The sequence below is a fragment of the Triticum urartu genome, chromosome 6, assembly GCF_003073215.2.
Source record: "Triticum urartu cultivar G1812 chromosome 6, Tu2.1, whole genome shotgun sequence".
NCBI classification, from domain to species: Eukaryota; Viridiplantae; Streptophyta; class Magnoliopsida; order Poales; family Poaceae; genus Triticum; species Triticum urartu.
In genome coordinates this window covers 21,691,318-21,719,001 of record NC_053027.1, presented here as the reverse complement: position 1 = coordinate 21,719,001, position 27,684 = coordinate 21,691,318, and the positions used below count along the sequence as shown (strand labels likewise).

Here is a 27,684-nt window from a genome sequence, read left to right as displayed (position 1 = left end):
GCTGGTACAAGAGTCGAGAGACAAAAGCGCCGCTCCCAGGTCGCCCGGATCCATTTCCACCATGGCCAGCTCAAAAAAAAGTTCGGCCATGTATCAATTTTGCGAACAAATTTTCTTAAATTGTGAACATTTTTTGAAATCCTGAACATTTTTTTCCGAAATCGTGAACATTTTTTAAATTCGTGAACATTTTATGAAATCATGATTTTTTATAATTCTCGAACATTCCTTGAAATTGAGTACATTTTTCTGGAAATGGTGAACATTTTTTGAAATTTCCGAAAAAAAATTTAAATTCAGAAACATTTTTGTTTTTGACGAACATTTTTGGGTTTCTTAATAGTTCTTGAAATAGCGAACCTTTTTTGAAATTTGTGAACATGTTTCAACATTCATGAACATTTTTTCAATATTGTGATAACTTTTCGAGAAATTCATGAATTTATTTTCGAAATTGTAAACATTTTTTGAGTAGAAGAATACCAATTTTGAAATTGCGAACAATTTTTGAATCCGTGAGATTTTATCATTTCCTGAATAAATTTGAAATCGTGCACAATTTTTGAATTCACGAAAAATTGCACATTTTGCAACGTTTTCTGAAATCCTAAATTATTTTTCAAAATGAAATAAAGCTGAAAACAGAAAAATAAAGGCAAAAAAAACAAGGGGCTCCCCGCCCCGCACATGGGCCGGCCCATGAGGGCGCGCGGGGGAGCAGCGAGGGTACGCGCTCCCGTGGCTGCCGGCGCGTACCGCGTTGTACAGGCGCTCCCTTTCCTGTTTGTCCGGTTCTTATATTCTGGTTTTGGTAGAGAGGCTGGCTTTTTCACCTACTGTTCCGTCCGTTGCGCGTAGATGCGTGTGGTTTTTTTCTTTACTTCGTCGTTCAATTAGTTTTCATATTTTTTTATTCATTAAGTTATTTTTGTGCTTACTTATGCCTTGTATTTTCCTGTCTTTTCCTTCTTTTCCTTTTTTCCTTTTTTCCTGTTTCCAGTCTTCCTTTTCCTGTCTTTATTTTATTTTCTGATAACAATTTTAAAATGTGTGAATTTTAAATTATACAAACATGTTTTAAATATGTGATCTTATTTTGATGCTTATTACTCTTTTCTCCCCCGGTCCTACTTTCACTTTTATGGACCTGATATCAATAGCAAATAAAAAAATTTAATACACCATAAAAGTAGAATTTATATGATGGATTTTTTATTGAAAATAAACGGTGAACATATTTTTAATATGTGATGACCATTTTTAACACTCACTGCATATATTTTTTGAAATATAGGAGCATTTTATAATATGTGATGAATATTTGTTTTAATAAATAATTAACATTTTTAAATACACGATGAAAACTTTTCTAACAAAGAAGGGTTTATTTTAAAATATGCCATAAACATGTTTAATTACACTGTGAATATTTTTAAATAGTTTCCTGAATAATATTGAAATACAAGAAATATATATATATATATCGAGAAGATTTTTTTTAATATAGGTTGGACACTTTTTAGTGCACGAATAACAATTTTTAAATAAAATATAAGCATTTCGAAATTATTCAATTAACAAATTTCTAATCAGAGACAAATATTTTTAAAATACATCACATTTTTAATTATGCAATTAAGATTTTAAAATATACGATGAATAGTTTTCAAATAAGAAACGAGCATTTACACTACATGATGTATCTGTTTTGAATTACAAGACAGAAAATCCGCAGTGGATTCGCATTCCAGACGTCCCGAAATCGGGACAAGAAGATAGAGAGAGAAAGAAGATAAGGTGGGCGGGGGATGTTGCGAGATGTATGGTGAGCCTCGATCCCGTGGCTCACATGCCACCGGCTGAAGTTTCGGCCAGTCGGTCAGGCACAAACATTTTTCAAAAGAAAAGACGGAATAGCATAGGTACACGCCGCCAGACATGGATTTTTGTCATATGCTCCCTGATGAACAGTAAAATCAAAATAAATAGTAAGAAAAATAAACTTTTGAAAAAATTTAGATGTTCATATTAGTGTGGTAAATGTGCTTAAATTTTCGAGGTAACATTTGGTGTTTGATTTTTTTTTACATGTCAAAATGCTTAAATTTTCCACCTGCAAATTCGCATGTACCATTTGGGTGTGACAATGAGCATATCTATTTTTTATTCAAATTTTGTAAAATCCATTTTCGACACGCAGGAGCATGCTCCTAGAGCCAAATTGAATATCCGGCCGTCATGTTGAAAAACTTGTACTGTATTTCTGACCAGGCCAATAGCCCCTCCAAAATTCCTTAGCAGTTCGGGAGAGATGCCGAACGCCGCCATGGCCGGCACCAAGTTCTCGTCGTACCACCTCGCCGCAGCGCTCCGACGCGAGCGCGACCCCTCCGCCGCGCTCCGCCTCTTCCTCAGCCCGCCGACCACCCCTGTTTCCACCCCGTTCCGCTACTCCCTTCGCTGCTACGACCTCATCATCTCCAAGCTCGCCGCCGCGCGGCACTTCCCGGCCATGGAGTCCCTCCTCTCCAGCCTCCGCGCCTCCTCCCTCCAGCCTCGCGAGCCCCTGCTCCGCTGCGTCATATCCGCCTACGGCCGCGCCCGCCTCCCCGCCGCCGCCCGCCGCGCCTTCGCCCACCCCGCCTTCCCCGGCCCCCGCACCACCCGCGCCCTCAACGCCCTCCTGCACGCCCTCGCCGTCTGCAGCACGCCCCTCGCCGAGCTCCTCTCTGTTTGCCGGGACGCCGCCATCCCTCCGGACGCGTGCACCTACAACATCCTCATCCGCGCGGCTGCGGCGTCTGGTGGCTCGGTCGACCACGTCCGCCTCCTGTTCGACGAAATGCTGCAGCGGCGGATCGCCCCGACCGTCGTCACGTTTGGCACCCTGGTTGCCGCGTTTTGCGATTGTGGTCGTCTCGAGGAGGCGTTCGACGTGAAGGACGCCATGGCTGAGCAGTACAATGTGAGGCCAAATGCTCATGTGTATGCCAGCTTGATGAAGGGGCTCTGTCAGAGGGGGGATGTGGACAAGGCGGTTAGGTTCAAAGAGGAGATGGTGGCCGACGCAGATCTTGTGCTGGATCCCGCCATTTATGCGACCTTGGTTAGGGCGTTGTTTAGGGGTGGCCGGAAAGGGGAAGTGGTTGGTTTGCTGGAAGAGATGAAGGGTAGGGACATTCAGGCTGATAGAGTGGTGCACAATGCGATGATCGCAGGTTTCTGTGAGGATGAGGGCGATTTGGATGCTGCGTTCGCGGTGCTTGATGACATGCAGAACAGCGGGTGCAAGGCAGATGTAGTGAGTTATAACACGTTGGTTGCTGGGCTGTGCAAGTTGGGGCGGTGGCAGGATGCAAATGAGTTGGTTGAGGATATGCCTAGAAGGGGCTGCCCTCCTGATGTGGTGACGTACAGAATGCTCTTTGATGGCATGTGTGTTGCTGGGGCATTTCATGAAGCAGATCAGGTTTTGGATGAGATGACCTTTAAGGGTTTTGCGCCAAGCAAGGATGGTGCGACCAAGTTCATTCAGGGAATTGAGAGGGAAGGGGATGCAGTGTTGCTAGAGTCAGTGTTATGCCGTCTGGCGAAGGTGAATGCTCTAGAGTCAAGTGCATGGGAGAAAGCTGTCACCAGTGCGCTGAATGACCCTGCAGAGCTTATGACAGAGAAACATCTGAATAGTTTAAGATTCACTTGACTGGGTCTCTGGATACTTGATTAACCTGGTTGTTGTTTTGAAAGTATGATTGTGCTGTTTTATCTACTAAGCTACCACTATGTTGTATTGCTAGCCAAGGCTACCTATCAGGTTTTCCTACGCAATTCAGGTTGGTTCTTACCTTGAAGTTCTGTTAATGTTATTGATCAGCAGGACAGGACCAAAGATAGATGAAATATTAAGATTGAGTTCATTATTAATAATAGATGTGCATTTGATGCAGGGTGGATGTAGTGTGCAGATGAGAGTATATTGGCGATAAAAATACTTCATACAAGGTTATAAAAACATAAAAGGTATATGGTTTCTTAAGATTCTCTGAATACTGATATGCTTATGAAGATAATGTTGTTTTTTACATATTGCTCTGTTATTGAATCACAAGTGACATTGTGCTCTTCTAAATACCCTTTGACTTTTCCACAGGTTACAAGAATTAGCAAATGCCAGAAAGAGTAAAGATATTGGGGAAAAGACTTGACAAGTGCAACAGTCCTATGGCTATCTTATCAATTTTTCGCCTTTCAAAACTGAAGTATTCAGTTGGAAACAGATGTAGTGAGTATATGTTTACCACGTCCATCTCCTGCGCTCTGTGCCACACAGAATCAGCTCTGTTAGCAGTAGTTCGCAGCCGGAGCCTGGACTGGACAGTCTCTCCTGTTTATCTTTGAAAACCCTGGTGTCATCATGAAGGTTGTTTTTTTAGGGCCAGATTTCCTGAACACAATTTCCTGAAGGACAGAAAACCTCAAAGCTTCTGATTTTTGTTGTTGATATGGCTAGAAAGAAATAGACTGAGTCTTCAGGCAAGGGGAGCACTCTTCTCCTTGATTGCATACATCTAGGAAGAAGTTTCTGCTTGGAAGGAGGTTCGCCGGTTAATGTCTAGTTTAGTATTTTTTTTTTCCTGCCTGTAGTCCAACAACCTCCATCCGTTGAATAAAAATCTAGCACTTGCTCACATAAAAAGTGAACTTCTGCCTCCGTCCCATAATATAAGAGCGTTTTTGACACTACACTAGGGAGTATTTGTTTGGCATAGAACCAGATCAAGTTTTGTTTCACTCCAGTTTAAACCATTTTTCTTAGTTATCCTGCTGTTCCCCATATAAATTCTTATGATTATCGGATATGCAAACCTTTCATAGTTGATTTCCAACTTCCAATTTTGATTCTCTTTTATTCATATACAATCTACATGTAAAATAAAATCAGTACTGTATTAAGGTATGTATCATTGGTAAATGGTAAAGTAATATCCTGCACCATTAGCATGTAATTGGATCATTAGTCTTTGGTGCAAAGTATGCCATGACCTCTAGGGCCATTTTGTTTGGACTCAAATGAATGCTTTTAATGTCACTTTCATCAACTCATTAGCTGATTCTTTCACTTGTTTAGTATTTCGTATTAATGGAAATATGAGGTTGGTAAGCAATACTCTGAACACACCTGTAAATTTTTCTTTCTGTGTTGGTTCTAAGAACATGTCCTGTTCCAGCCTATCGGAAACTTGCTTGGAGCAATCATCCTGATGTAAACTAGTAAGTTTGGTAATCATTAGCTTGTTGCTTTTCAGCTCCTTATAACACTTTTGTTTCAACAATGCGGTTGCTGCCGACCATCCAGAGGACGCTGGAGACACGGTTTGAACTCTGAAAGTTGACTTCATCCGGGGAAGAGAAATGGCCAGTCGGTTCAGAAGTTGCATGTCTAAAGTCATCGCGCCGAAGCTCCTTTTTTTTCACAAGCGAACTGAAACTATTCCCAATCCAAAACATGTCAGGCTAACTACCCAGGTATGTACCCAGGTTATTCTCAAGTGCAATGCCAAATACTCTGCAAATCATATATATATATATACATACGATACGATTCCTAAACATTGAATCTGACATCTACAAGACCAAGAACATACGATGTAATAGTAATAGCTAACGACAGTGTTAGCTCTGTATAGCTAATCCAAATTCACACTCGGAAAATTTACATTAGATCGGGTGACGCGCAAAGAAGGGCGAGAACAATGGCGGAGAGAAGGGTGGAGACAGCCAAGGAGGTGACATGGCGGCACCCGACGCCGTAAGGCTCGAGGGTGCTGCTCGGCCCGAAGCTCCCGCTCCCGTTTAAGCTCCCAGGCGGGCCAAACGTCGATGGCGGGCTGCCGAACACAGACGGGGGACCGAAGCCACCTGCAGGAGCGTCAAAGCTCGTCGGAGGGGCCGTGTCGGCTGCCGGGGGGCCAAAGTCGGACGGAGGGCTTGAGCCGACTGGAGGAGTGAGATCATCTGACGGAGGGGCGCCCAGGCTCGTCGGAGGGGCCGTGTCGGCTGCCGGGGGGCCAAAGTCGGACGGAGGGCTTGAGCTGACTGGAGGAGTGAGATTGTCTGACGGAGGGGCGCCCAGGCTCGTCGGAGGGCTGGCACTTGGCACGCTCGAGTTAGAGGTGGAGCCTCCTGCCATCGTGCTGCAAGCATGAAATTGGTACCGTGTCAGATTTGTGAAATAATCTGGGAGCAGGAGCGGGAGCGCTGACTATTTCAGGTATCACGGGAAACTGTGCTCACCTTCCTGCGAAGACGCACGATCCTGAACCTGCAATGAGCAATTAACATGAAAGAATCAGAGAACAAGAACAGCCAGCCATCCATGGTGGTACAGGACAGAAGGTTATGCATCGAAATGGTTCTTGTTGGTGCTTACTGGGATCAGTGGCAGTAGTGGTGGCGGTGCCGTTGAAGGAGCAGGTGGCGCCGGTGCTGGCGCTCTTCTGGTAGTAGTCATTGTAGGCGTAGGAGGCCAGCGCCGCCACGTTGTTCTGCTTGTAGCAAGCCCCTCCGGGCTGCACTGCGGAGCAGTCGGCCTGGCCCTGCCCGCACGCCCAGCTCAGGCCTGCCTGCAGGGCCGTCGGGTCTGCGTTCTGGAGCGCCACGCAGAACGTCCCTGTCGCCAGCGACCGCCTCCCGCCACCGCCAGGACGACGGCCATACAAGTAGCTGTGGTACACCAGCGCCCCAGTGAGACCGAGCTCCGCCGACTCCGCCGTGATCAGCGGGATGCTGGAGAAGCCCAGCGCCCGCATCGCGGCGTATGAGTTGCCGACTTTGGCTTCTGCGGTGGCCTCAGACGCGTGAGCTTTGAGGAGGAACAATGGCGAGCCGGTCTCCCCCAGGAACCGCAGGACACGCCCGGCGATGCCGGCGGACCAAGACGGGGCGAGTGGCACCGCGGAGAGCGTGGTAGACACCCTGACGCGGCCGTCAAGTCCGGCGGCGACGAGGGCGGCGTGGAGGTTCAGCATGGCGGGGACCAGCGAGTAGGCGGCGTCCCCGGGGGAAACGGACGACAGGGCGTCGCCTCCCGCCAGGATGTGCGTGATCATGGTCGCCGGGAGGAACGGCGCCACGTTGGCGGCGACCCAGAGCCGGGCCTCCTCCTGGAACTCGGCCATGTGCTGCAGATGTGAGTTGGGGATGGTGACCATGACCTCCGCTCCGGTGTTGGCGAGGGAGCGCAGCAGCCGGTGGTCTTCTCCGCTGCACACCCGCGCTTGCCTGGTCTGCTTAGATTGCAGGATTCTCGCGAAGTCTGATGGAGAATTTGACGGGAGGATCGTGTTGTCCTTCTCCTCCAGAGAAGTGCCTGTCCATCATGCATGAAGGTAAAGTTGAGTTTCAGTTGTCAGTAATTGCCTGGTCTGCTTAGATTTTTTTCTTGTTTGACCACATCTTCATCATTGGATCTGAGCTTCTCTAGTCGATCCCTAATAATTTAAATTTCAATAATCTTACACCTATTAAGGCCTACGTAATTTTCCATACTATAAACCTCTCGGCCCCCTGATTTTAACGGGGTGGGCCCCTTCCCTCTAACCGACCCAATAATCTTTCTCCGCAATATTGTTTATGTAAAACACACAACAGACCTTACGTAGGTCTAGCATTGCCCTTTAAATTTTTAGCCCCTCAAATGGTTTTAAGTGGTAACTTCTTATATTGGAGGACTTAAAAGAACAGTTCCTGGCCAATTTTTTTAATTTAACTCCTTGAAACTTTTTCCACATATATTTATTTCAATACATTGCATAACATGCATGAACTTAAACTACTCGTTTCGAACAAAATAAAACTACCACTAGCACACTAAACTAAATAACTTAATCTTCTTCGGACAGGATTTTCTCCCTGTCCACTACCGGAGCAGGATTTGGAGTCACTGGACGGAAAATCGTGGATCCGAAGCTCGTCGGCGACAAACTCGGCATGATTCGCTCGGAGGTCGGCTATGTAGGCCTCGTCGATCTTCTCGAAGGCCCTTGATTCTCCGGCAACTCGCAGTGGTACGTAGATCACTTGGGGATAGACGGCGATGAATTTTTGGACGGGGCTGCTGCCGAGGGGTAAATTTATCTTCCTCGGCTACAAGGAGGCGGACCGCCGTCATGTCATAGGCGTGAGCCGCCTGCTCCGCCAACACGGGGCGGCTGCGTGGCCCTCTCCGAGTCACAACGCCGATCCGACGATGGCCCCCCATGTTGATTCAGCGGTGGTGACCCCTGACGACTCGGTTGCAGCCACTGAAATATAAGTGCCAGCCGATGCACCGCTTAATTTTTTAAAAGAGTTATAAACCGGATAAGGGTTCGGCTAGGTCCGGTTTAACTCTTCAAAACAATTTTTTGAAAGAGCTAAGCGGTTTCGAGGGTTCGACAAGAGATGCTCTTACAGCCACGCATGGCCTGGGGTTCAGTCTGTTGAGTGCTTGAGTAAAAAAATATCAGGATAACTGAAGCCTGAAGGTAAGGCTTTTACATGTGTCAAAGAGAAACACTGATCGAGAATATAAGATAGTTAGGTAGGTAGGACAGGCGCATCATTCAGTTTCTTATTAAACACGAGTCCTGAGCTTGGACGCGTGTTGTGTCACGTCTGCTTTTGCTTTTGCTTGTGTTGCTCAACTCAACAAGACAAGAGTCTTGAAAGAAAACGCACAGGCATCGCATCGCATCGCAGCTTAATTTAAAGTCCCTTTGTGCTGCTGCACACTTTCTTTCTTTCTGCGATGCTCTCTCTAGGTACGGGAATGAATGTATGTGAGTTAAGTAACGAATCTAGCTCGGAGGACAGAAAGCAAGCGAGAATGGAACCCGTGCGACAGTACGGGCACTGAAACCGGCCGGAGCACAGGCTTAATATAGTACATACCTGACGCTGATGTGTTGGAGAGAAGAAGCAGGACGAGAATGAAAATGCATCCCTGCCACTGCCATCTCTCGCGCAACATTCTTTAATTTCTCCTGCGAGCTAGCGAAGCAACGATGCAGACACTGCAGCTCCTTGAACCCTGAAGGCAGCACATGTCAGAATATGTACACATGCATACAAACTGTCAAAATTTTGCTATTTTGTCGACAGGTGTTTCAGTCCAGTTGGAAGGAAAGCCGGCAAAATTGGAATCGGTGGGAATAGTGCTAATCTTATTATTTTCCGGCAAACATGGGGCATAACCATATGCTGCGGGCCTGACGCATTATATGAGCTTATTCATGGTGCTTCCAGAATCCAGATGGCCGGTCACCAACAAGACTGTACTAGTAGTCCTATAACAGGAAACGCCACCGAGAAAGAAGAAGAAAGTAGTTAATTGAGGAGAACATGGACCAGGATATGCTCCCGCAACACTTTGGTCACTACTCTTGTGACAGCAACTGATCAACAACCGTTCCATCCAAGGCAAGTGTCGACATCTGGCAGGGCCACGATTGCATTGCATTTGCATGCATAGTCCACAATTCATTTTGGTGGGTAAACGGAGACACCTAACACTAGTATCCTAACAAGTGACTATACTTGATGAGTTGGAGTACCTAGTTTAGCTATAGCGACCGGAATGGATTTTGCTCCTAACTAACAAGGTATGCTCCAGTTTTTCATGAACACTGGTTTAGCTTCCTTGTATTTTTTTGCTCCTAGCTGAGGTATATATGCTCCATGGAAGAAGAAATGTCACCGCACGTTAAGCTGTGGGTACCCTGTTGCTTAACTACATATGCATGCTTGGGTGGTTGTTCATATATTAGTACTCCCTCCGGTCCTTTTTACTCTGCATATTAGGTTTGACCGAAGTCAATCTTATCCAACTTTGACCAAGTTTATACAAAAAATTATAGACATTCACATAACAACACCAATATCATTAGATTCATCTTGAAATATATTTTCATATTATATTTATTACATATTATAGATGCTAATAATTTCTAATATAAATTTGGTCAAACTTAGCAAAGTTTGGCTTTCGGCAAATCCAATGTGCAGAGTAAAAAGGACCGGAGGGAGTACAAAACAAAGCAGCAACCGGGCATTCTACTCTTTCTATATATCTGCATGCATGTGGAAGCGGGCGGTTGAATGGAAGCAGCAACAAAGTGAGCATGCATGCTGATGAGGTAATTTGTACTGGTTGAACTTGTGAGAAGACCAAACTAATAACTAAAAGAGCAGGAAGAGGAATCAATCAAACACGAAGATTCTACGTACGCTCCCCATAGATATAACCCCAGAACCAACACAAGGATGGATGTATGTATTGAAATTAAAAGGGGCAAAGGCACTACTTCATTTACCCATCCAGGCCAAGGGGTAAAAGGAGAGCACGTACGGAACGAGGTAGCTAGAGAATTTAGCAAGAGCAAGTTCAGTGGCAGAAAGAACTGACGACGACGGCCATACATACCTCAACTGGCCGCAAGAAGCTAGAGTTTGCTTGCTTGTGCTTCTCCTGGACGAAACTAAAGGTAGCCTTTGTGTTGACACGAGAGCTTGACGCCTAACTAGACGTACCTCTGGATGGATGGATCCTCCTGCTGTGTCCTGGAGCCTGCAGTCCGCGGCTAGCGGGAGAGGCCTCAGGGCCTATTTATATGCGCACTAGCTAGGTAATCACCTGACTGTGAGTGGCGGCCGCTCAACGGCGCGGCTGCATGCGAGAGAAAGTGCCTGGCTTGCCGACTCGTGTGTGGCTGGCCATTTTTTCTTTCGCTGCACCACAAAGGACCAAATTAAAGGAGGGAGAGAGAGAGATATATATATTTTCTTGCTTGTGTGTGTATGTGTGTTGTGCTCCGTCATTTTGTCCGTGGAACGAACGTGTGTGCTTTGCATTTTGTTTCATGCACGTGTGGGTGGCGACGAAAGATTGACACTGCTGTTTCATCATGCACGTTTCTATTTTAGATGCCTTGTACTACTTCAGTAAGTTTGACCAAGAGTTTTGCTTCAGCTTGCAGCGCTGACGCGAGGAAAGCGTAGGCACAGGCACTCGCCACACCGTACTGAATGTAACTGCATGGCTTAATTTTAACCACAGCTCAAAGTTAACTGAATCCACACCGCGTATGATCACTAGTAATCCAGCCGTGTGAGCCCCTACACACGATCGATCGAGTCCCGCCTAACGAAACGACCATGTTGGGTGAGAAACCCAAGTTGAGTTTTACGTGGACGTGTGCTGTCGGGTGCAACTACGAATCCTAGTTCCGACGGTAGGAGAGCCTACCGCAACGGCCGTGCGAAACCAGACAGATGGGTTTGTCAAACCGGCCGTGCCGAATCACGAGCAGGTGAGCCATCCACATGCCTCCTCCGAATGATCCCTATCATCTCTCCTTTATCTGACGCCGATTCTTTACCAAAGCATGGCATATGTCGTTGATTAATTATCATGGCTAGCTAGCTCCTGCGTGCCAATCCCAGCTTACTTGCTCACTTTCGCCGTCCGGTGACGCTAACTCGTGGATATCCTCATGCACACCGCCGCTGCTTTTCGGGGTCATCGGCGCTAAGGTTTTCCGTCTGGTTGCACCAAGAAAAGAGACGGGCTAAAAGCATGCAGGAAATTCCATATTTCTGCCTTTAGGATCGGATATGTCTTGCGGCGCCGTCGACGGGGATCAAGTGCTTCGTGCGTCCTCACTTTGGTTGGATAGCTGACGCGACGGGAGTCACACATGCATGCATGCATGCATGCACGCACGCACGACTCGTTGTTTCCTCACACCGGATATTTTATACCGTTTTATACGCAGATGTCACTGGCCGGATTTACCTGCCAATCACCGTCGAGTTCCACTTAATAAGGACTAGCACGAGTAAAAATAATACAACAACGGCTGGCTGGGCTATATGTTATGGGTGTGGCTAGGATTTAACTAACAGCATCTCTACAGCCGGACATCTCAAATCCGTCTTATATGCTCGGGCGGGCTGCCCGGTCAGCCTCCAATCATGTTTTTTCGAGCCGGAAACGCACTGGCGGTCCGAAGCTCGTCTCCTCCGTCGGACCGGTGGCGCCGCGTAGTGCATTGCCCGGCTATTTAAGTCGACCGGCGGCACCGAAATCTTACCATCCATCCACATTTTTCTCCTCCTGTCCGCCACTGCCGCCACATTCCAGTCAACCCGTCCGCCTAGTAGCCATGCCCCCACGCCGCCGAGTGAGGAGCGATCCATTTCTGATGCTGGAGCGCCGGGTCGAGCTCCTTCAGTAGATCCGGGCTAGGCGCGAAGCCTGGATCGCTGCGGGGTTACCTCCGGATGCAGTGGATACGGAGGAGGAGTTGGAGGTGGAGGATGTGAGGGACACCGGCGACGGGATCTGCAGGCGGAGCAGCAGGCTATCCTCGATTCTCTCCGGTCGGAGTTGGATGCGGAGGCAAGACGCCGTCACCGGCAAGAGATGGAGGTGCAAGAGGAGGCGGACGAGGCGGAGATGTTCGCTTACATGGATGAGGTCGAGTAGGAGGAGGATGAGCCAGAGCCCTCCTACCCGCCCGCCCGGCCGGTGCCAGGCACTGTCGTCGTGGACATCTCCGACGACGAAGAGTAGCTAGGGTAGTACGTAGATGTAATACGTAGGATTTCTTTTACATGCTTTGTATGGATCTAGGGGATGAAATATAAGAGAGACGGATGCAAAGTGGCTAATTTGAGGGGTGCTCGGTCAGTGCTCGCGGACGGGGCCGGATTTGCCAAGTCCGACTGTAGATGCTCTAAGTCTCAGTCAAGTGACATACTGCCCCCCCCCCCTCCTCCCCCCCGGACACTAGTGTAGTGTCGATAACACTTATATTATAGGCGGAGGGAGTAACATGCAAGAGAGAGAAAGAAAAAACTGAAAAGAAAATTTTGCATGAATCTCAGTGTAAGATCTCACTGATATAGCATTAAGTCTCGGTCGACTGAGACTTAACAAAACATATATGTTATTGCCATGTCATTGAGGGTCATTGTTGTCAATCACTTAAGGCCTTGTACAATACTAGATGCTTAGAGAGGTGCTTAGAAAAATAAACCAGATTTTTATGAAGCACCCGTGCTTATTTCTACAGGAGAGACACCTAATTAAGCGTCTGCCATGTACAAATAAGCACCGGTGCTTATCAAAAGACTGATTTATTTCTCCAAACGCCTTTTCTAAGCACCTTGCATTGTACAAGGCTTAAGTATCTACATCCGGCCCCCTCAAATCCTCGTCAAACGTCCGCAGACGCGCCCAGTCAGTGGCTAGACATGAGAGTTGCATTTTCATTGGCCGAGGAAGGGCAAGAGCACACCAATTGTATAGGGAAAAGAAAGAAAATGGAAACAAAAATGAAAAACTCAAGAGAAGAATGCTATGATCTCATGATAAGATTTCAGCCACCAGCCAATGCCCACATGAGCACTCCTATAGTACGTCCTGAAACGCAACCAATTTGATTAGTACTAGCATGCATGCTAATGAAGGTTATATGATATGCCTAATCTATAATACTTTGTCCACCATTCTTTTGCCTTCATAATTTATTTTCAGTTATTGAATTTAGAAAATAAGTATGTACTTCTAGTTATACCATATCAGTATAGGTTACGGAGGACAGTAAAGTGATTATTAGTTAGAAAGCACATGCCAAGCTTAATATGTTTAACTCTGTAGTCACGTACCTCTGCAACAAATTAGTCATGCATTTTGTGACTATCAAGCTTCAATCCCATGATGCTTTTCTTAATTAATTCCATCTTTTGTAGGTTCGTCATAAGCAAGGCTGCCACATAGTGGTGGAAGATGGCGTCCATTGATTTTGACATGCGACAATTATCTAGCTGTAGGGTCTATCGTTGAAAACATTCACAAGAGGTGAGTGGGCATGTATTATCGATTTGCATTGGCAGGTCTTGCATTCTATTCCAAATAATCAAAAGATCAGTTATGTCATCTTATAAAGGTTGGCAGATTAGTAAATGACTTCCTATAGACCTTTTGTTGTTACATGGCGGTCAGCACTGTACCCTACGGCTTTAAGGGGCCACCATGGTCGGGCAGTGTTGTTACCGTGTGTGCCTTTGGCGGCCATGGTGTGGAGACACCACTATCCAGCACGAGTTGAGTTTTATCAGTGAAGCAGCTCTGCCTGTGTCGACGCTCCCCCGGTGGCCACTTCTTTTCTTCCACTATGGCATAGGCCCTCTTGATTCCACCTCCGGCAGAATACCAAAAAAGGCCTTCATATGGGATCGCGGCGGAACAAAGACTTGCGGTGGCGAAATAATTGTTACAGGTCATGCTCTAGGGCTTTTTGAATATATGTGAATTTATAGGTCAAAAACTAGGGCAAAAGAAGCTGCAGGGGGTCCACAAGGGGGCAGGGCGCGCCCCCCATGCCTTGTCGCCTCCACATCTGGCTTCTGGACTTCCCCCGGAACTTCCTTGTCGCCTTCACACTTGATTGGTTGAATACCAAAGATGATCCCACTCACTATGAATTTTCAAATAATAGAAACTTTTGATATCTCCAAACTTTGCCAAATATTATCATAGACGGGACAAGCATCTTATTAGGGCATCTCCAGCCGCGCCCCCAAGAAGGCCTTCCTAGGCGTTTTTCCTGCGCCGGCGCCGAAAAATCGGCCCAGTCACGCCCCCAGGAGCCCGATTTTTGCCGGCCTGGGCCGAAAACAGCGCCGGCGGACCCAGGCCGAACCCGGCACGCTGGGGGCGTCCGGGAGCGCCGGGGGAACTTTTTTGGCGCAAAAAAGCCGCGAGCCCGCCGTGTCAGCGACACGGCTCTCTTCTCGCCCCTTCGTCGTCCTCATCGCCTCGTTTCCCGCGGCGAATCAATGCCAAAGCTGCCGCCTTGCCGCGCTGCCGCGCTGGTCAGCCTGCGCCATTGATGCCTCACGGGCGGCGCAGTGAAGGCCGGACGACGCGCGTCCCTCGCCCTCCCTCGCCCGCCACGTGTACACACGGCGGCCACGCGTACGGGCGGCGTCTCGGCCTATATAAGACGCGTACCAGCGTGCTCGGCGACCACACTCTCTCGCCGCCGTCGTTCCTCCCTCTCCTCTCTCTCGCCGTCGTTTCTCCCTCTCCTCTCTCTCGCCGTCTGCACCCATGGCCGAGCGCTTCCCTGGTGACGGCGCGGCGGCGAACGGCTTTGGCCGCCGCCATCTCCACGAAGACGAGGCTCGCCTCCTTTACGAGGCCGGGTACTCGGTCCCGCCGGACATGCGGGTGCCCGGCGCGTGGAGGATCAGCGCCGGCGGCGTGCCGGTGCCACCACCACCCACCGGGGCGGCGCGACGTGCGGAGATCGCACGCATCTGCGCGTCCCTACCGCGGGCGGCGAGGGAGGGGCCACGGTACGTCCCCGACAGCCCGCTCTGGGAGCCCTACTTCCGCCGCCGTCACGCCGAGCAGCTCGAGGCCACCAACGGCGTCGAGCCCTCCGGCAGGCTCAACTCCAACGGCCGGCGCCGGTGGTGGGGCGTGCCCGGGCGCACGTTGGAGGCCGTCCTCGAGTACATCGAGGGCGGCAACACGCTGCGCCTCGAGTACCCCGATCCCCCGTCCTTCTCACGCCGCCGGGGAAGCTCCTGGACCCCGAGGCGCATGGAGACCGGGGGGTCCTCCTCGTCGTCCGGCGGCTCGCCCTACCTCCGCCCCGTCAAGCTGGAGCCCTAGGGCACGCCGGTCAGTGCCCGCACGCGCAGCTCCGGCGTCCGCATCGGCGGCGCCAACGCCTCCCCACCCACCGGCTGCTTCGTCCTCGTCAAGCCCAAGCCGGAGCGCGGCCTCCCTACGGAGTACGAGGAGATAGCCCGACGCGGCATCTCCGACGAGGACGCCCTGCGGTGGGCGCGGGACGACTACCTCCGCTACAAGATGGTCTGGCAGCGCCGGGCCCTGGAGGAGATCGCTGCCCGCAAGCGTGGGCGCGAGGACGAGCACGGCGTCGTGGTCCTCGACAGCGATGACGACGACGACGCCCCCGGACCGTCCAACCCGCCGCGCCAACCGGGGGAGGGATGCAGCAGGGACGACGGAGGCGCAGGCAGGGGCGGGGGCGGCGACGACGACGACGACGGCGGCGACTACACGCGGTTCTACCGCCTCCTCGGCATGTAAACCGCGTGGGCGGGCGGCGAGGGGGGCGGCGGGGGTAGCCCGCCGAAGTTTTTTTTTTCTTTTTTTGTAAAATATGTTTAAGTTTGAACGAACTCGCCGATGTTTGCGTTAAATTTCAGTCGTGTTTGCGCCGTATTTGAATTTTTTTTTAAAACGTGGGCGCCGCGACTGGGGGGTATCACGCCCCCAGTGCGCGGGTTAGCGCCGGCGCGCCCCCAGGGGGCGATTTTTAGGCGTCCTGGGGGGCCGAACGGCTAGAGATGCCCTTAGGCTCCTGATTCATGGAGTTGTTGTCCAAATCCAGAAGGGAACCGCCGAAATGGGTGACCTATAATCTATACTCTCCTTTTTGGCCCAATGAGATTAAAACAAAAAAAATTGGACTAAACTTTCATACGTCTTTACATTTATTTTTCTAATAATGAGTATATTTTCTTTATTACTTAGTTCACATAGGTAACCACATAATGTATTTACATATAACTTGTCACAAATAACAGGAAAAAAACTAATGAACTGATGAGAGTATTTTATTTTGGTCACCCTACAGTCACATATGAAATAGACTATGTGATAAATTTTGTAACATTTGTTATGTAGACTCTCCTGCTTATAGTGTTATTTGTTGTACAATTTTAATGTATATTACTGAATTTTTTCCGTATATTAAATTTTAACTTTTTTGCAATTTTTGTCTTTGTTTTACAATTGCATAAGTTATATTGTATATACATATATACTTATTTGTTTGTGTGTGTATTTTTATATTCTATTTTCTAAATATCATGTTAAGGATCTCTATAGCGTGCACTCCATAAATATTGTAATAGTGGATTCTAGTTATTACGAAAACATATTGGTGGAATCTTCTTCGGTATAAATTGGACCATTGACAAATGTCTCTTGCAAGTTGGGTTCAACAATAGGTCAACAACATTTGCTTGTCAGACTTGGTATTGGAATGAAAACTCTTACACTAATCACGTACAAACATTAATAGACCATCGATTCTACTTTTGCGTACATAATTTGATTATTAGATATGCTCATTTGCAATGTGCTTGATGTAGGCCAGCTCGATTCTACTTTTAAGTTACCTGGAGCTTGATTTGATCTACTTTCACATGATATTATTTTTCTAGAAGGATATTCACATGGTATAACATGTACACTTGCATAGTAGAAAAAAGTGTATACCTGAACAACTCATTGTTCACTGCTAAAGTTGTACCAGACTGTCATTTTTAGATACATGGTATATTTTTGCATAAAAATTTACATTGGAACATGTTATACCATGATGAACATTACAACACATTTATTTTGGATCGGAGGGAGTATCTTCTAAAAATTTATGTGTTTTCTTCAGTGGGAGAAGGTAAAGTATGGATTGTGTAAGTACTTCCACATTGGAGTACTAATTGGGTCCGTCTAATCAAACTTGATTCGTATGTCTTAGTTGATTTACGAAGAGCAACTTTAGTTTAGTAAAAAGTGCACTCTATACATCTCTGCTTAGTTGCAATTTCAGTAAAAAAATGTAAGTTGTACTTTCTACTGAACTGAGGGTTCACTTTTCTGAAGTCAACTTATAAGATTTTCTCAGACAACTTAGTATTGCAAAAACAAAATAATTTAGGTATCTTTTTGAGATATACTCCCTCTGTCTCATAATGTAAGACGTTTTTTAACACTAGTGTAGTGTCAAAAAATGTCTTACATTATAGGATGGAGGGAGTAAATCTCTAGGCAAACCGAGACCTCAGAAAAAAGTTCCAAGGTGCACAACTAAGAGCAACTCTAGCAGACCCCTTAAAATGCGCCAACCTGCAAAATAAATGCCCGTTTACGGTTTCTCGTGAAGAAAGTGATCCGATCAGACACCGTATCACTTATAAAAAAATTGCGGGGCACGGAAAAACTTCGCCCTCAACCTTTGGATTCATGGGGTGGGAGGCCGACCCGAGCTTGACCTGTATCGGCTACGAGATTTGGCAGGAGGGACATTTCCGCGTGGCAGTTCCCGCCTCCCCGCCCTTCCGCCACCAATCACCTCCCTCCGCCCGCACCGGAGCACCTTCTCGGGCTTCCCTCCACCGCCATGGAAGCCTCCCAGACATCGGCCATCACCGCGGATGCCATCCATGAGCCATTCCCTCGGCAGATCTTGTCACAGGTGATTTCGCGCCCGTCACCGTTCAAGGCTTTGCCGCCCCGCCCTGCAAGCGGGAGGGCAACGTAGTCGTTCAGGGCGGCACTGGCGCAGGCCCCGTTGAGAGACACGCGCCCGCCGCCCCCGCCACCACACATCGCTGTGAATCCAGTGCGTCCTGCGCCGGTGAAGAAAGGGAAGGTTGCGGGTGTGAAGCGCAAGAAGACCACCACAAAATCGATCCCGCCAACACCTCCCCCGATAGCTCCGGCAAGAGCTGCCCCGAGGATGCCCGCCGAAGGCGCTGCCGCCACCGCCCCCAAGGTTTTCGATAGAATGGCCTCGAGGTATGATGCTTCGATTGCTTCCAATTCTTTAACTTTTGTCCATTGCATGTGTTCGTGACTTGTCGAGCGAAATTGCAGCGCCGGTTTGCATGATGCGACGGCTGACTTCGTGCAAATTTTGGACGACAACCCCGTCGACATCGATCAAGCCCCGACCGGTGATTACAGTTAGAATGAGATGGATGATGGCGTGCACGGGCATGGTGAGGAGGACGATGATGTGGAGGACGTTGACGAGGGGGTGTTCGACGAAGCGCAAGCAAGTTCCGCGCGAGATCGAAGAACTACACGCTATTGGAAGATAAAGTCTTGATCAAGGCTCGGGAATCGGTGTCTCTTGATGCGTGCACCGACACCGACCAAACCTCCAAGCGGTATTGGAAAAGGATCGAGGATCAATAGCTCCGCATGATGGCAAAGTACCCTAACCAGATGCCACGCACCTTTCGGTCTCTTCATGGTTGTTGGGACGTGATCCAGCCAATTTGTAGCTGTTGGGCTGCATGCTTGCAGCAAGTCAACAATGCACCCAAGTGGTACCGTTGAAGCCGACTATGTGAGTTGGTTTTCACGTCCCAAGTTGTGCAAATCTTTTGTAGCCGTGGGAGAGGTTGCATAATTTGACATTGTTTTCATTTTGTAGGAGAAAACTGCGTAAGAAAGGTACAAGGAGATGGAAGCTTCCAGCAAAAAGGCATTTGAACTTGAGCAATGTTGGGAACTTCTCAAAGAAAGCGAGAAGTGGAAGTTGATTGGCAAGGAATCCCCACCGAAGAGAGGTGCACTCACCAAGATTGATGATGATGATCATGAAGATTACGATGGCCGAAGAAACAAGAACAAGGCCGATGGAAACAAGAAGGCCAAGGACAAGACCAAGAAGGAAGCGGAGACTTCGAGATTGCGGGACAAGCTAGATCACATGGTCAAGTCCAATGAGCTTTTGGTGATCAAGACATTGGAGGCACAAAAGGAGTTGGCCGAGAAGAAGGCTCAAGAGAAGCAAGATAAGTGGAAACTACTCAAGGAGGAGACCATGCACAAGGCCGCTATTGAGCATAGAAGAGCCATGGCCGACGAGAACAAAGCCATGGCCAAGCTTCTTGCCGAGGAGAACAAGATCATGATGATGAATCTAAATGAGATGGATGAGGTTACCAAAAAATGGCATGCATTGCAAGGTTGGGGATCTTGGAGAGGAGGAGGCTAGCCGCAAGAGGCCATGCAGTGCCAATGTTCGGTGGTGGTTCGGCAAGTGGTGGTGCCAATGGTGGCGGTGAAGATTTCATTTTGTGATGATGATGATGATGATGGGGTGATATGGATGCGATGTCTTTTGGGTTGTGGCACGGAAACTAGTCGCTAAAACTGTGTTTGAATTCTCGGAATTTGTGTTTTATTTGTCAAAATCGCGGTCAAATGCGTTGTGTGGTTTTACGGTTTGAGGGCTGAAATCGGCAGCGCGCGGAACAGAGCCCGCAAACCTGAGCGGTAAAAGAGAATATCGGGGTATTCTCTTTTACCGCTTGTGTTTGCGGGCTCTGTTTGGCCGCAACCGATTTCGGCCCTTAAAACACGCTTTTCTCAGCCCTTATCCCGGTTATAAGGGTCGCGGTTATAAGGGGTATGTTAGAGTTGCTCTAACGAGGGTGCATGTGGTAAGCGGAGAGGACGGCTGACGATCCGTTGTATGGTCAGAAAAATGGCTACAAAGTCAGCAAACAGTGAAAGCTTCACATCTATATAAACACTTGACAATCAAGTGCACATGTGAATAATGGCTGCAAAGTAAGCAAAAAAAAGTGAACAAAATACTGCACAATTTGGAAAGCAAAAGAAAACCATTTAAGGGCCCAATTGGAACGTCGTTTTTAAGTTGAATACAACTGTAAAATACACCCCCTTATAGAAAAAACCGGCAGACTTCAACCGCATGCTTGGATGGTCGTTTCTGAGAAGTGTTCTTTCTGCTGGTATCCTAAATTATCCTGGTATCCAGCTTGTAATCAATTCCCCCTCCCCCACAATCCATCTTCCCACCCGGAATTTGTTGCAGGCAGGTATGATATAAGTGTAAAGAGTTGTAGGGGTCGAAAAAAAATCTAGCATTCCAGGTGCGGCCTAAATGGTTTCGGGTGGAAAGAAAACTATATATAGAGAAGCTTCTCCTAGATACATGAAATCGTTTTCTGTTAAATGAAAATGCTAGACTGCCGTGCACATGAAAAAATTTAGTCTGGCTAGCTTAGGCTGTCGTGTACTTGAGTAGGCCAACATCATTTTGTCTTGGCCAACATTGATCAAGTTATTCTGGAATGAAAAGAAATAACCAAGTTATTCTGAAATGAAATATGTGCTCCAACATCATTTTGTCTTGGCTGCTCAAGTGAACTATGTATTCAACTACATCTTACGTTTTGGTTCAAGGCGTGTCCACTATCTTGTAGAATAGAGGCACCTCGTTCACATCCCCTTCCATATCACATCGGTCCGTTGATAATACAGCTCTTTCCTTTTCCTAATTCACGTCGACTCCAGATTTGGTTCGGACTGCAGAGGCGGTGCTTTAGGGGGCGCGATGGCGATCATTGATGAGCATCCCTATGGGCACATGATCGACGAGACCCATGCTTCTCTCCAACGCCACCCAAGGTGCCGCTCCTCATCTGCGCACTCGACTGTGTGTAGCGTGTTGAATTGGTGCTTAGTACAAACAATGCAATGCATATGTAGTCTGTATATATTGACTTGATGCAATTCTTTATTGTAATGCTCAGCATGGTACAAAGGTAATGCAGATTCTGTGTAATGAATCTATTTGAAAAAGTAGTTATAAATCCCAAGAAAATTTGATGTTTGCATTTTTGCAATGAGAAATAATGTCTCCTAGAATTGTACAATATAATTGTTTGTGTTGCACATGCAAATGAAATGCCGCAGAAAATTCAAATAATATGTTGTTGTTCCTTTTCTGTTGCTAAAGTATTGTGTGTCTTGTTTGTTGGGCAGGTCGCCGCGCTTAGAACATCGATGGGTTTCTTCTTGACCGACGTTGCTACCGGCGTGTCGCAGGGCAGTTTGAGTCCTGCTACGGCTGTGGATGCGTCTTCTGGCACACCGCAAGGCAGTTCAAACCCTGTGGCGGTAGCACAGATTCCGATGGTGGTGGCAGAAGGAGCGGACGGGATGGGATGTTTCCGCAAGGCTGCTCGAGGAGGAGTAAGCTCGTTTGGATCCCATATTATCTTGAATTTTCTAACTCTACATTTCAATTACTTCTGAACATACATGGAGCAGATACCGAAGGAGGCTCAACATTGATGATTACGCCATGCTGAGATTTAAAAAATACTTACAAATTGCAGAAATTTCTGTATAGCTCTAGAGCCACCAAATATGCCCGCAAGTATGACCTCTATTTTTTGTGGAACACTACGTTTTTTGATTATTATTTTTAGTTTTCAAAAATTGACTTTCATTTTGGGCAGAGATATACCAAAGCGATGATGTTTAACTTGCAAACAAGAGTTTATTTGATAACTTGCCAATCTACGATATGCCCAGTATTGCCATGCAATTCTGTGCATTCAGATATATTGGTTGTTGTGGTGAATCATGAATAGAGAGGATAACTATTTTTTGTCCCATGCAATTTGTTGAAGGACTATCCTAAAAACTGAGTGTCTACCTTAATAATTGACCGAGCAATTATATATGAGAATTTGTTCTACATGATACCATGAGACAAAAGTAGTTTATTTGTGTATCAAACATCTTGAGAGAAAGGATACGCGTGCATTGAGAGGAAGGAGAGACAGATTGGGATTTGCATGTCACAAAGAATTAATGCCCACCCAGAGAAGGTAAGAGGGCTTAAACAGACTCTGTAGCCAGATTTTTGGCTGCCCGTGCATATTTCGAAAATTGCTTCGACTTTCTAAATAATGTATAGAACGTTTGAAAACTAGGACCTCCAATGCTGCACTTTGATTTACTCATGGATAATGTGAATATCGCTGATATGTATTGATGCGGATTTACTCGTTCGTGACCGCGAGTCGGAGCGAGCGATCCTCACGTGCGGAACCTCCGTCTCGGACAGCGGACCGGTTTTTACGGGATGATCGTGGCAGATGCGCAGAATTGATACCGTTTTCAATTTTCTACTATGCATCCTCCCTCATGTAATCATTCCTCGCGTGATTTTCTGCCACTTCCAACGCATAGGTGCTCTCGGTATATGGATGTTTGCCGAGTGCCCGTGGTTTGACTCTCGGCGAAGAGCCAAACATCCGGTGTATATGAAAATTCCAGTAGTGGTAGATAAACAAACACTGTATAAAGTGTATTTTTAAAGTATAGTAGAGACAGAGATAAGTCGTTTTTAATAGGCTAACTTTTTGTTTGAAAGTCAGGCTAACTATGGAACGAAGGCGGTAGGAGTTCGTATCTTTCATGTCCACATGGCGGCAAACCCCAACAAAAATAAGGAACATAAAGTATGCTGAAGAATTAGACTTTCCGATTGCATCTATTACCTATAATCACCGCCCGGTCGCGCAGGACCTGTCAAAAAAGAAGAAGAGAGAGAGACCAGACCAGCCCTACCCCAGAATCCCCGAAACAGAGATCTTCTCCGGCGGGTGGGGAAGCGATGGCTGCCGCCGGGCAACGCCACCGCATCCGGCCCTTCGTCGTGGTCTACGACTCGAAGGAGGGCTACTTTATCTACAGGCTGAATCTCAAGCACCTCTTCAACGGCGATGACGACGACGAATTCCCCCCACAGCCGCGTTGCTTTCCGCGCCCCGTGGCCCGCTTCCCGCGCACCGAGAACTACCAGAGCCTCGCCTTCGCCGCCTACGGCACCAACATCATCATCTCCGCCTCAAGTGAGCGCGGGACGATGTTCCACAACGTCGACTCCGAGACGGCCTCTTCCGGCCCGGACATGCACGGCGTCAAGTGCCGCCCCGTCCTGCTCCCAGTCGGAGACGACATGTTCATGTCCGGGCACACGTGGTGGCACGATGTCAGCGACCCAATTTCCACCAGTAGCAGCCCAAGCAGCAAGCCCATCAGCTCATGGGCTGGGCCTGGCTGGATGCCAATCGAAGGAGGACAGACTACAAGTATCCAGACCAAGCACAGCGAACAGCCATCCGGGCTTGGATCAGAAACGACAACGGCGGCCTCCTCTTCCCCTACCTCCTGTACCCTTCCTCCTTCCTTAATCTCTGTATCTGAGCTTAATCTTCCTATAATGGAGTAATTCGAGTGATTCGTGAGTGGGTTCCTAACATCCTGGCATCATAGCCTCCTTCCACCCTTCCGATTCCGATTCGCCACAAATTCTCCCGAGTTCGTCCAATTTTTGCCCAATTTTTTTTCTGAGTTCATCAATTTCTTCCACCACCATGCACCCGGAGCTGAAGGCCTACTTGGACGATTACCACGCACGGACCATGGCGCGCTACGATGCCGTGGACAAGCAGCACGCGCGGATGTTGAAGATCCTCACGGGCGTCTCGACCCCGCAGCCGGCTTGCCCCATGGGCACGATAGCCGATGGCGGCCTCACCGACGACACCAGAGCCCCGGCGGTCGTCCCCGACGTCTTCTCCACCATCACCAAGGCCCAGGAGGCCACCACGGTCGCCCATGATGCACCCTGGGTCTGCATCGAGATGGTGCCCGTCACCTGTTCGACGGAGTGCCTGACCCAGGTCGCCCCCATCGCCAGCGTCAACGAGGTCCACGACGCTGCCACAACTGCCCACCCGGAGCCCGTGGCTGACCTCATCCACCGGGTGGTCGCCTCCGAGATTTCCACCCCAGTGGCAACCACCACCGACGTCGACCTCAAGACCAGCGCACGGGAGCTGGGTGACTCGCCACTTCCCTCCATCCACACCTCCACCCAAGTTTTGAGCGAGGCGGACCACATCGTCGTTCTCCTTGTTCCCAGCAACTTGGTTGCACCAACGCCATCCAAGTGCTTGGCAGAATGCCCCGCCTATGTGGGCAACTGGGTGAAGCCTCTGACCGCCACCATCGACAGTACCGACAAGACACATGACACTGCCATCGTTGAGCGTCTGCGCCCGCCTTCCTTCGAACATCAACCATGGCCCCCGCCTGTACAAGTACAGTTCAATCACATGGGATCCCTCTTCAGGCCTAGCCCGTGGCCGTCGTTCCGACCTCATGTTCCCTGAGAGGGCCCTGGTAATGGAACCGATGCAGACAATAGCGGTACAGATCCTGCGAAGACTGTTTTCTTGCATAATGCCTCGCTGAACCATGATGAGAAGGAAGATGCATCACGTACACATGGAATCATGTGTGCGCCATCTCAAGTATTTCCAACAGAACTTGGTCCAGTGCGTGTTTCTCAGGAGATTAATGCACTCAGCTCCTATGTTGAAGAAAAGGAACAAATTCAAGATGCTAGCACTAGTAGAAAACCGGCCTTTTGTCCCGGTTCATAAGGGCCTTTAGTCCCGGTTCCTAATACCCTCACCCTTTAGTCCCGGTTCAAACCAGAACCAGGACAGATGGGCCTCCACGTGGCCGCTGCCGGCAGCCCAGGCAGGGGGGCCTTTGGTCCCGGTTGATGACATAAACCGGGACCAAAAGGCTTCCACGCGTCAGCAGCTGGCTGGAGCTGAGGTTTTAGGGGTTATTTTTAGGTTGTTATTAGCTAGCTAATAGAAAGAAGTGTCATCTCTTATATCTTCATCCTTGGTTTACCTACGCTACTGCTATGTTCATTTCACCTGCAAATATATATATAATAACTCATGCATGCTCGCATCATACATCATCATATATAATAACAAGTCCTACTAGTTAATCAAGCATCATCATACAACTTCTACTCGTTATTAATAATAAGTCATACAATCATCATCCTCATAGCCATCGAACCCAACCCTACATAATTGTTCTTAGCACATGATCATCAGTATCAGGTAGGACCTAAACACACTTAAGGTAAAATAGCATAAAACAATATAGACCCTGACTCTCCATTATGAAGAATGGAGATCATCCTGTCTCCAATTATAGCGCCTCGCTTCCTTTTGTTTCCAAGAAGCTCCTTACAACTGTCCATACATTTTTTCCATCCTTTGATTGTCATGTCTCCACTTCTTTTAGAAATCCGGTATGGACAGTTGAGATTCGTAGGATGACCTGGATATATGTTCAAAACACGAAGGCTGCCGCCATTCTGATACATCAAATGAGGCACACAATCCTCTGGGATTCTCTGTTGAAAAACATAGTAATAACTTCGTAGTTAGCAATGATGTACTAGTTTTAGAAGTATGCAAAAAGATGCACGGATGTCGTAATAGTAAAAAATCTTACTAAGGTATCTCCATGGTAGTTACCGTAGTTCAACACGTGCACTAGTGGTACGTATTGACCATAATGTTGAGGAGTTTGATTGTAGATATTGTAATTCTCAAGATCATTACAAAATCCAACCAGATGAGTTTTCTCCTTGCAAGTTAACTCAGAGCCATCGGTGTAGTCTTCTGCACATTCTTTGATACTTCAAAATAAGCTGTCAATGGAAATAAGCTGTCAACTATTTTGAAATGAACAATATAAATTAATTAATAATTAACTATGTTTGAGAAACTCACATAGCGGTAGAACTGGTGGAGTATCAACAAGGACCCAAATGTCCATATTGTCTTGCTCGATTTCAGGATCACCAAGATCCATGGTGACAAGCATACCCTCATCAAAACCATACAATTTGCAAAATGCTTCCCAATTTTTGCAACCAAAATGGGTTACGCTCTCAGCATTATACAACTTTACTTCAAAATCCACATCATGATGGGTCCTTAGGTGAATTTTCTTCGTTTTAAAATTTTCATGGTCTTCAAAATCCATCCTCTCCAAGACATAGCGTCTTGCATGGCATGGGATAAACTATACTCGAATTGTAAAAGATGAAAATTACACGTTGAAATAGTTGAAGTCATGCTTAATTATGAAAAAAAAACACTTGTCGTCCTTGCGTACCGTTTCAACTTCGAAGGTCTCCTCGAGCTTAATGCTGAAGCGCCGACCATCGTCCAGGTGAGGCCTGTCACACTAACCTCGATCGTCGTGGCACCAGTCGCACTCCCCCGGGAGACTTTCGTCGTCCGATGATGACATTTCCTATACGCTCATAATTCAAAGACTAAATTAGATCATTATTATTCAACTAATCATATGCATATGCCTTGCATAGTGCTCTCCAATTTGAGCATTCAATAAGAGAAATCAAATCGCAAAATAAAGTAGTATTCAAATTAGGATTCCTTCAATTATAAGAAAAACTACATCATCTCCATGTGTCCGTACATCGAATATTATCACTAATACACGTCGAATACTATATATTATACATATCGCCAGTACAGCTAGAACCGTAGTGCCCGACGGGTATCGGCGCGGGCGGTGGACACCCAAAGGGAAGGAACCATCACAAGATCATAGCTCCAGTGAGATCCCTGAAGAACCTGCGAGGTATTCTCGAACCTGCCCTCCAACGCAACCATGTAGCGACGGACGTGCTCATCCTCCTCGCTGACACGGTGACGTACCACCTCCGCGGTGTCCGGAAGCCTCGGCACCGTCACTGACCCACGCGACCAACACCAAACAAGGATCGGGTCAACGACGGGCTGGCTCCTCACCAAGCTACGCCCCCCGGAAGGTAGCGCCTCCCAGTACCACCCCGGCGGAGCCCAGTCCCGGACATGGCCCATCTGGTCAAGTAGGTGTCGTCCGCCGCCGACTCGACGACGAGGATGCGGGATAGGCATCGTCCACGTCGATGTGGGAATAATTGCTTTAACTAAAAAAATAAACTAGTTCTATTAATTTTCTTCCTAAAAATAAACTACTTCTATAGTAAAATAAACCAGTTTACCTAGTTCTAACTAATTCCATTAAACACTTTCTAAGTAGTACTAATTACTAAAAGTTATCGGGGAGGGGGGGTA

At 47.7% G+C, this 27,684-nt stretch overlaps 2 protein-coding genes across 6 annotated transcripts; one reads left to right on the top strand and one right to left on the bottom strand.

The window, feature by feature from the left end:
- Nucleotides 1–2,271: 2,271 nt before the first annotated feature.
- Nucleotides 2,272–8,780, top strand: LOC125513374 (putative pentatricopeptide repeat-containing protein At1g53330). Of its 4 annotated transcripts, none has more exons than XM_048678478.1 (5): nucleotides 2,272–3,833; nucleotides 3,948–4,020; nucleotides 4,151–4,282; nucleotides 5,307–5,526; nucleotides 7,902–8,780. In XM_048678478.1, the coding sequence occupies exon 1, from the start codon at nucleotides 2,312–2,314 to the stop codon at nucleotides 3,701–3,703; it is 1,392 nt and encodes a 463-aa protein (XP_048534435.1). In that variant the 5' UTR covers nucleotides 2,272–2,311; the 3' UTR covers nucleotides 3,704–3,833; nucleotides 3,948–4,020; nucleotides 4,151–4,282; nucleotides 5,307–5,526; nucleotides 7,902–8,780. The 4 variants fall into 4 exon arrangements, with proteins under 4 accessions (XP_048534435.1, XP_048534434.1, XP_048534433.1 ...); XM_048678477.1 differs by having other exon boundaries at nucleotides 4,151–4,596; XM_048678476.1 differs by having other exon boundaries at nucleotides 4,151–5,271; nucleotides 5,357–5,526.
- LOC125513373 (glucan endo-1,3-beta-glucosidase 4-like) lies at nucleotides 5,563–10,764 on the bottom strand. 2 transcript variants are annotated; one of them, XM_048678473.1, is made up of 5 exons: nucleotides 10,463–10,764; nucleotides 8,932–9,070; nucleotides 6,431–7,369; nucleotides 6,295–6,322; nucleotides 5,563–6,194 (listed from the first exon to the last, which is right to left on the bottom strand). In XM_048678473.1, the coding sequence occupies exons 2-5, from the start codon at nucleotides 9,008–9,010 to the stop codon at nucleotides 5,714–5,716; spliced, it is 1,527 nt and encodes a 508-aa protein (XP_048534430.1). In that variant the 5' UTR covers nucleotides 9,011–9,070; nucleotides 10,463–10,764; the 3' UTR covers nucleotides 5,563–5,713. The 2 variants fall into 2 exon arrangements, with proteins under 2 accessions (XP_048534430.1, XP_048534431.1); XM_048678474.1 differs by having other exon boundaries at nucleotides 10,570–10,764.
- Nucleotides 10,765–27,684: the final 16,920 nt, after the last annotated feature.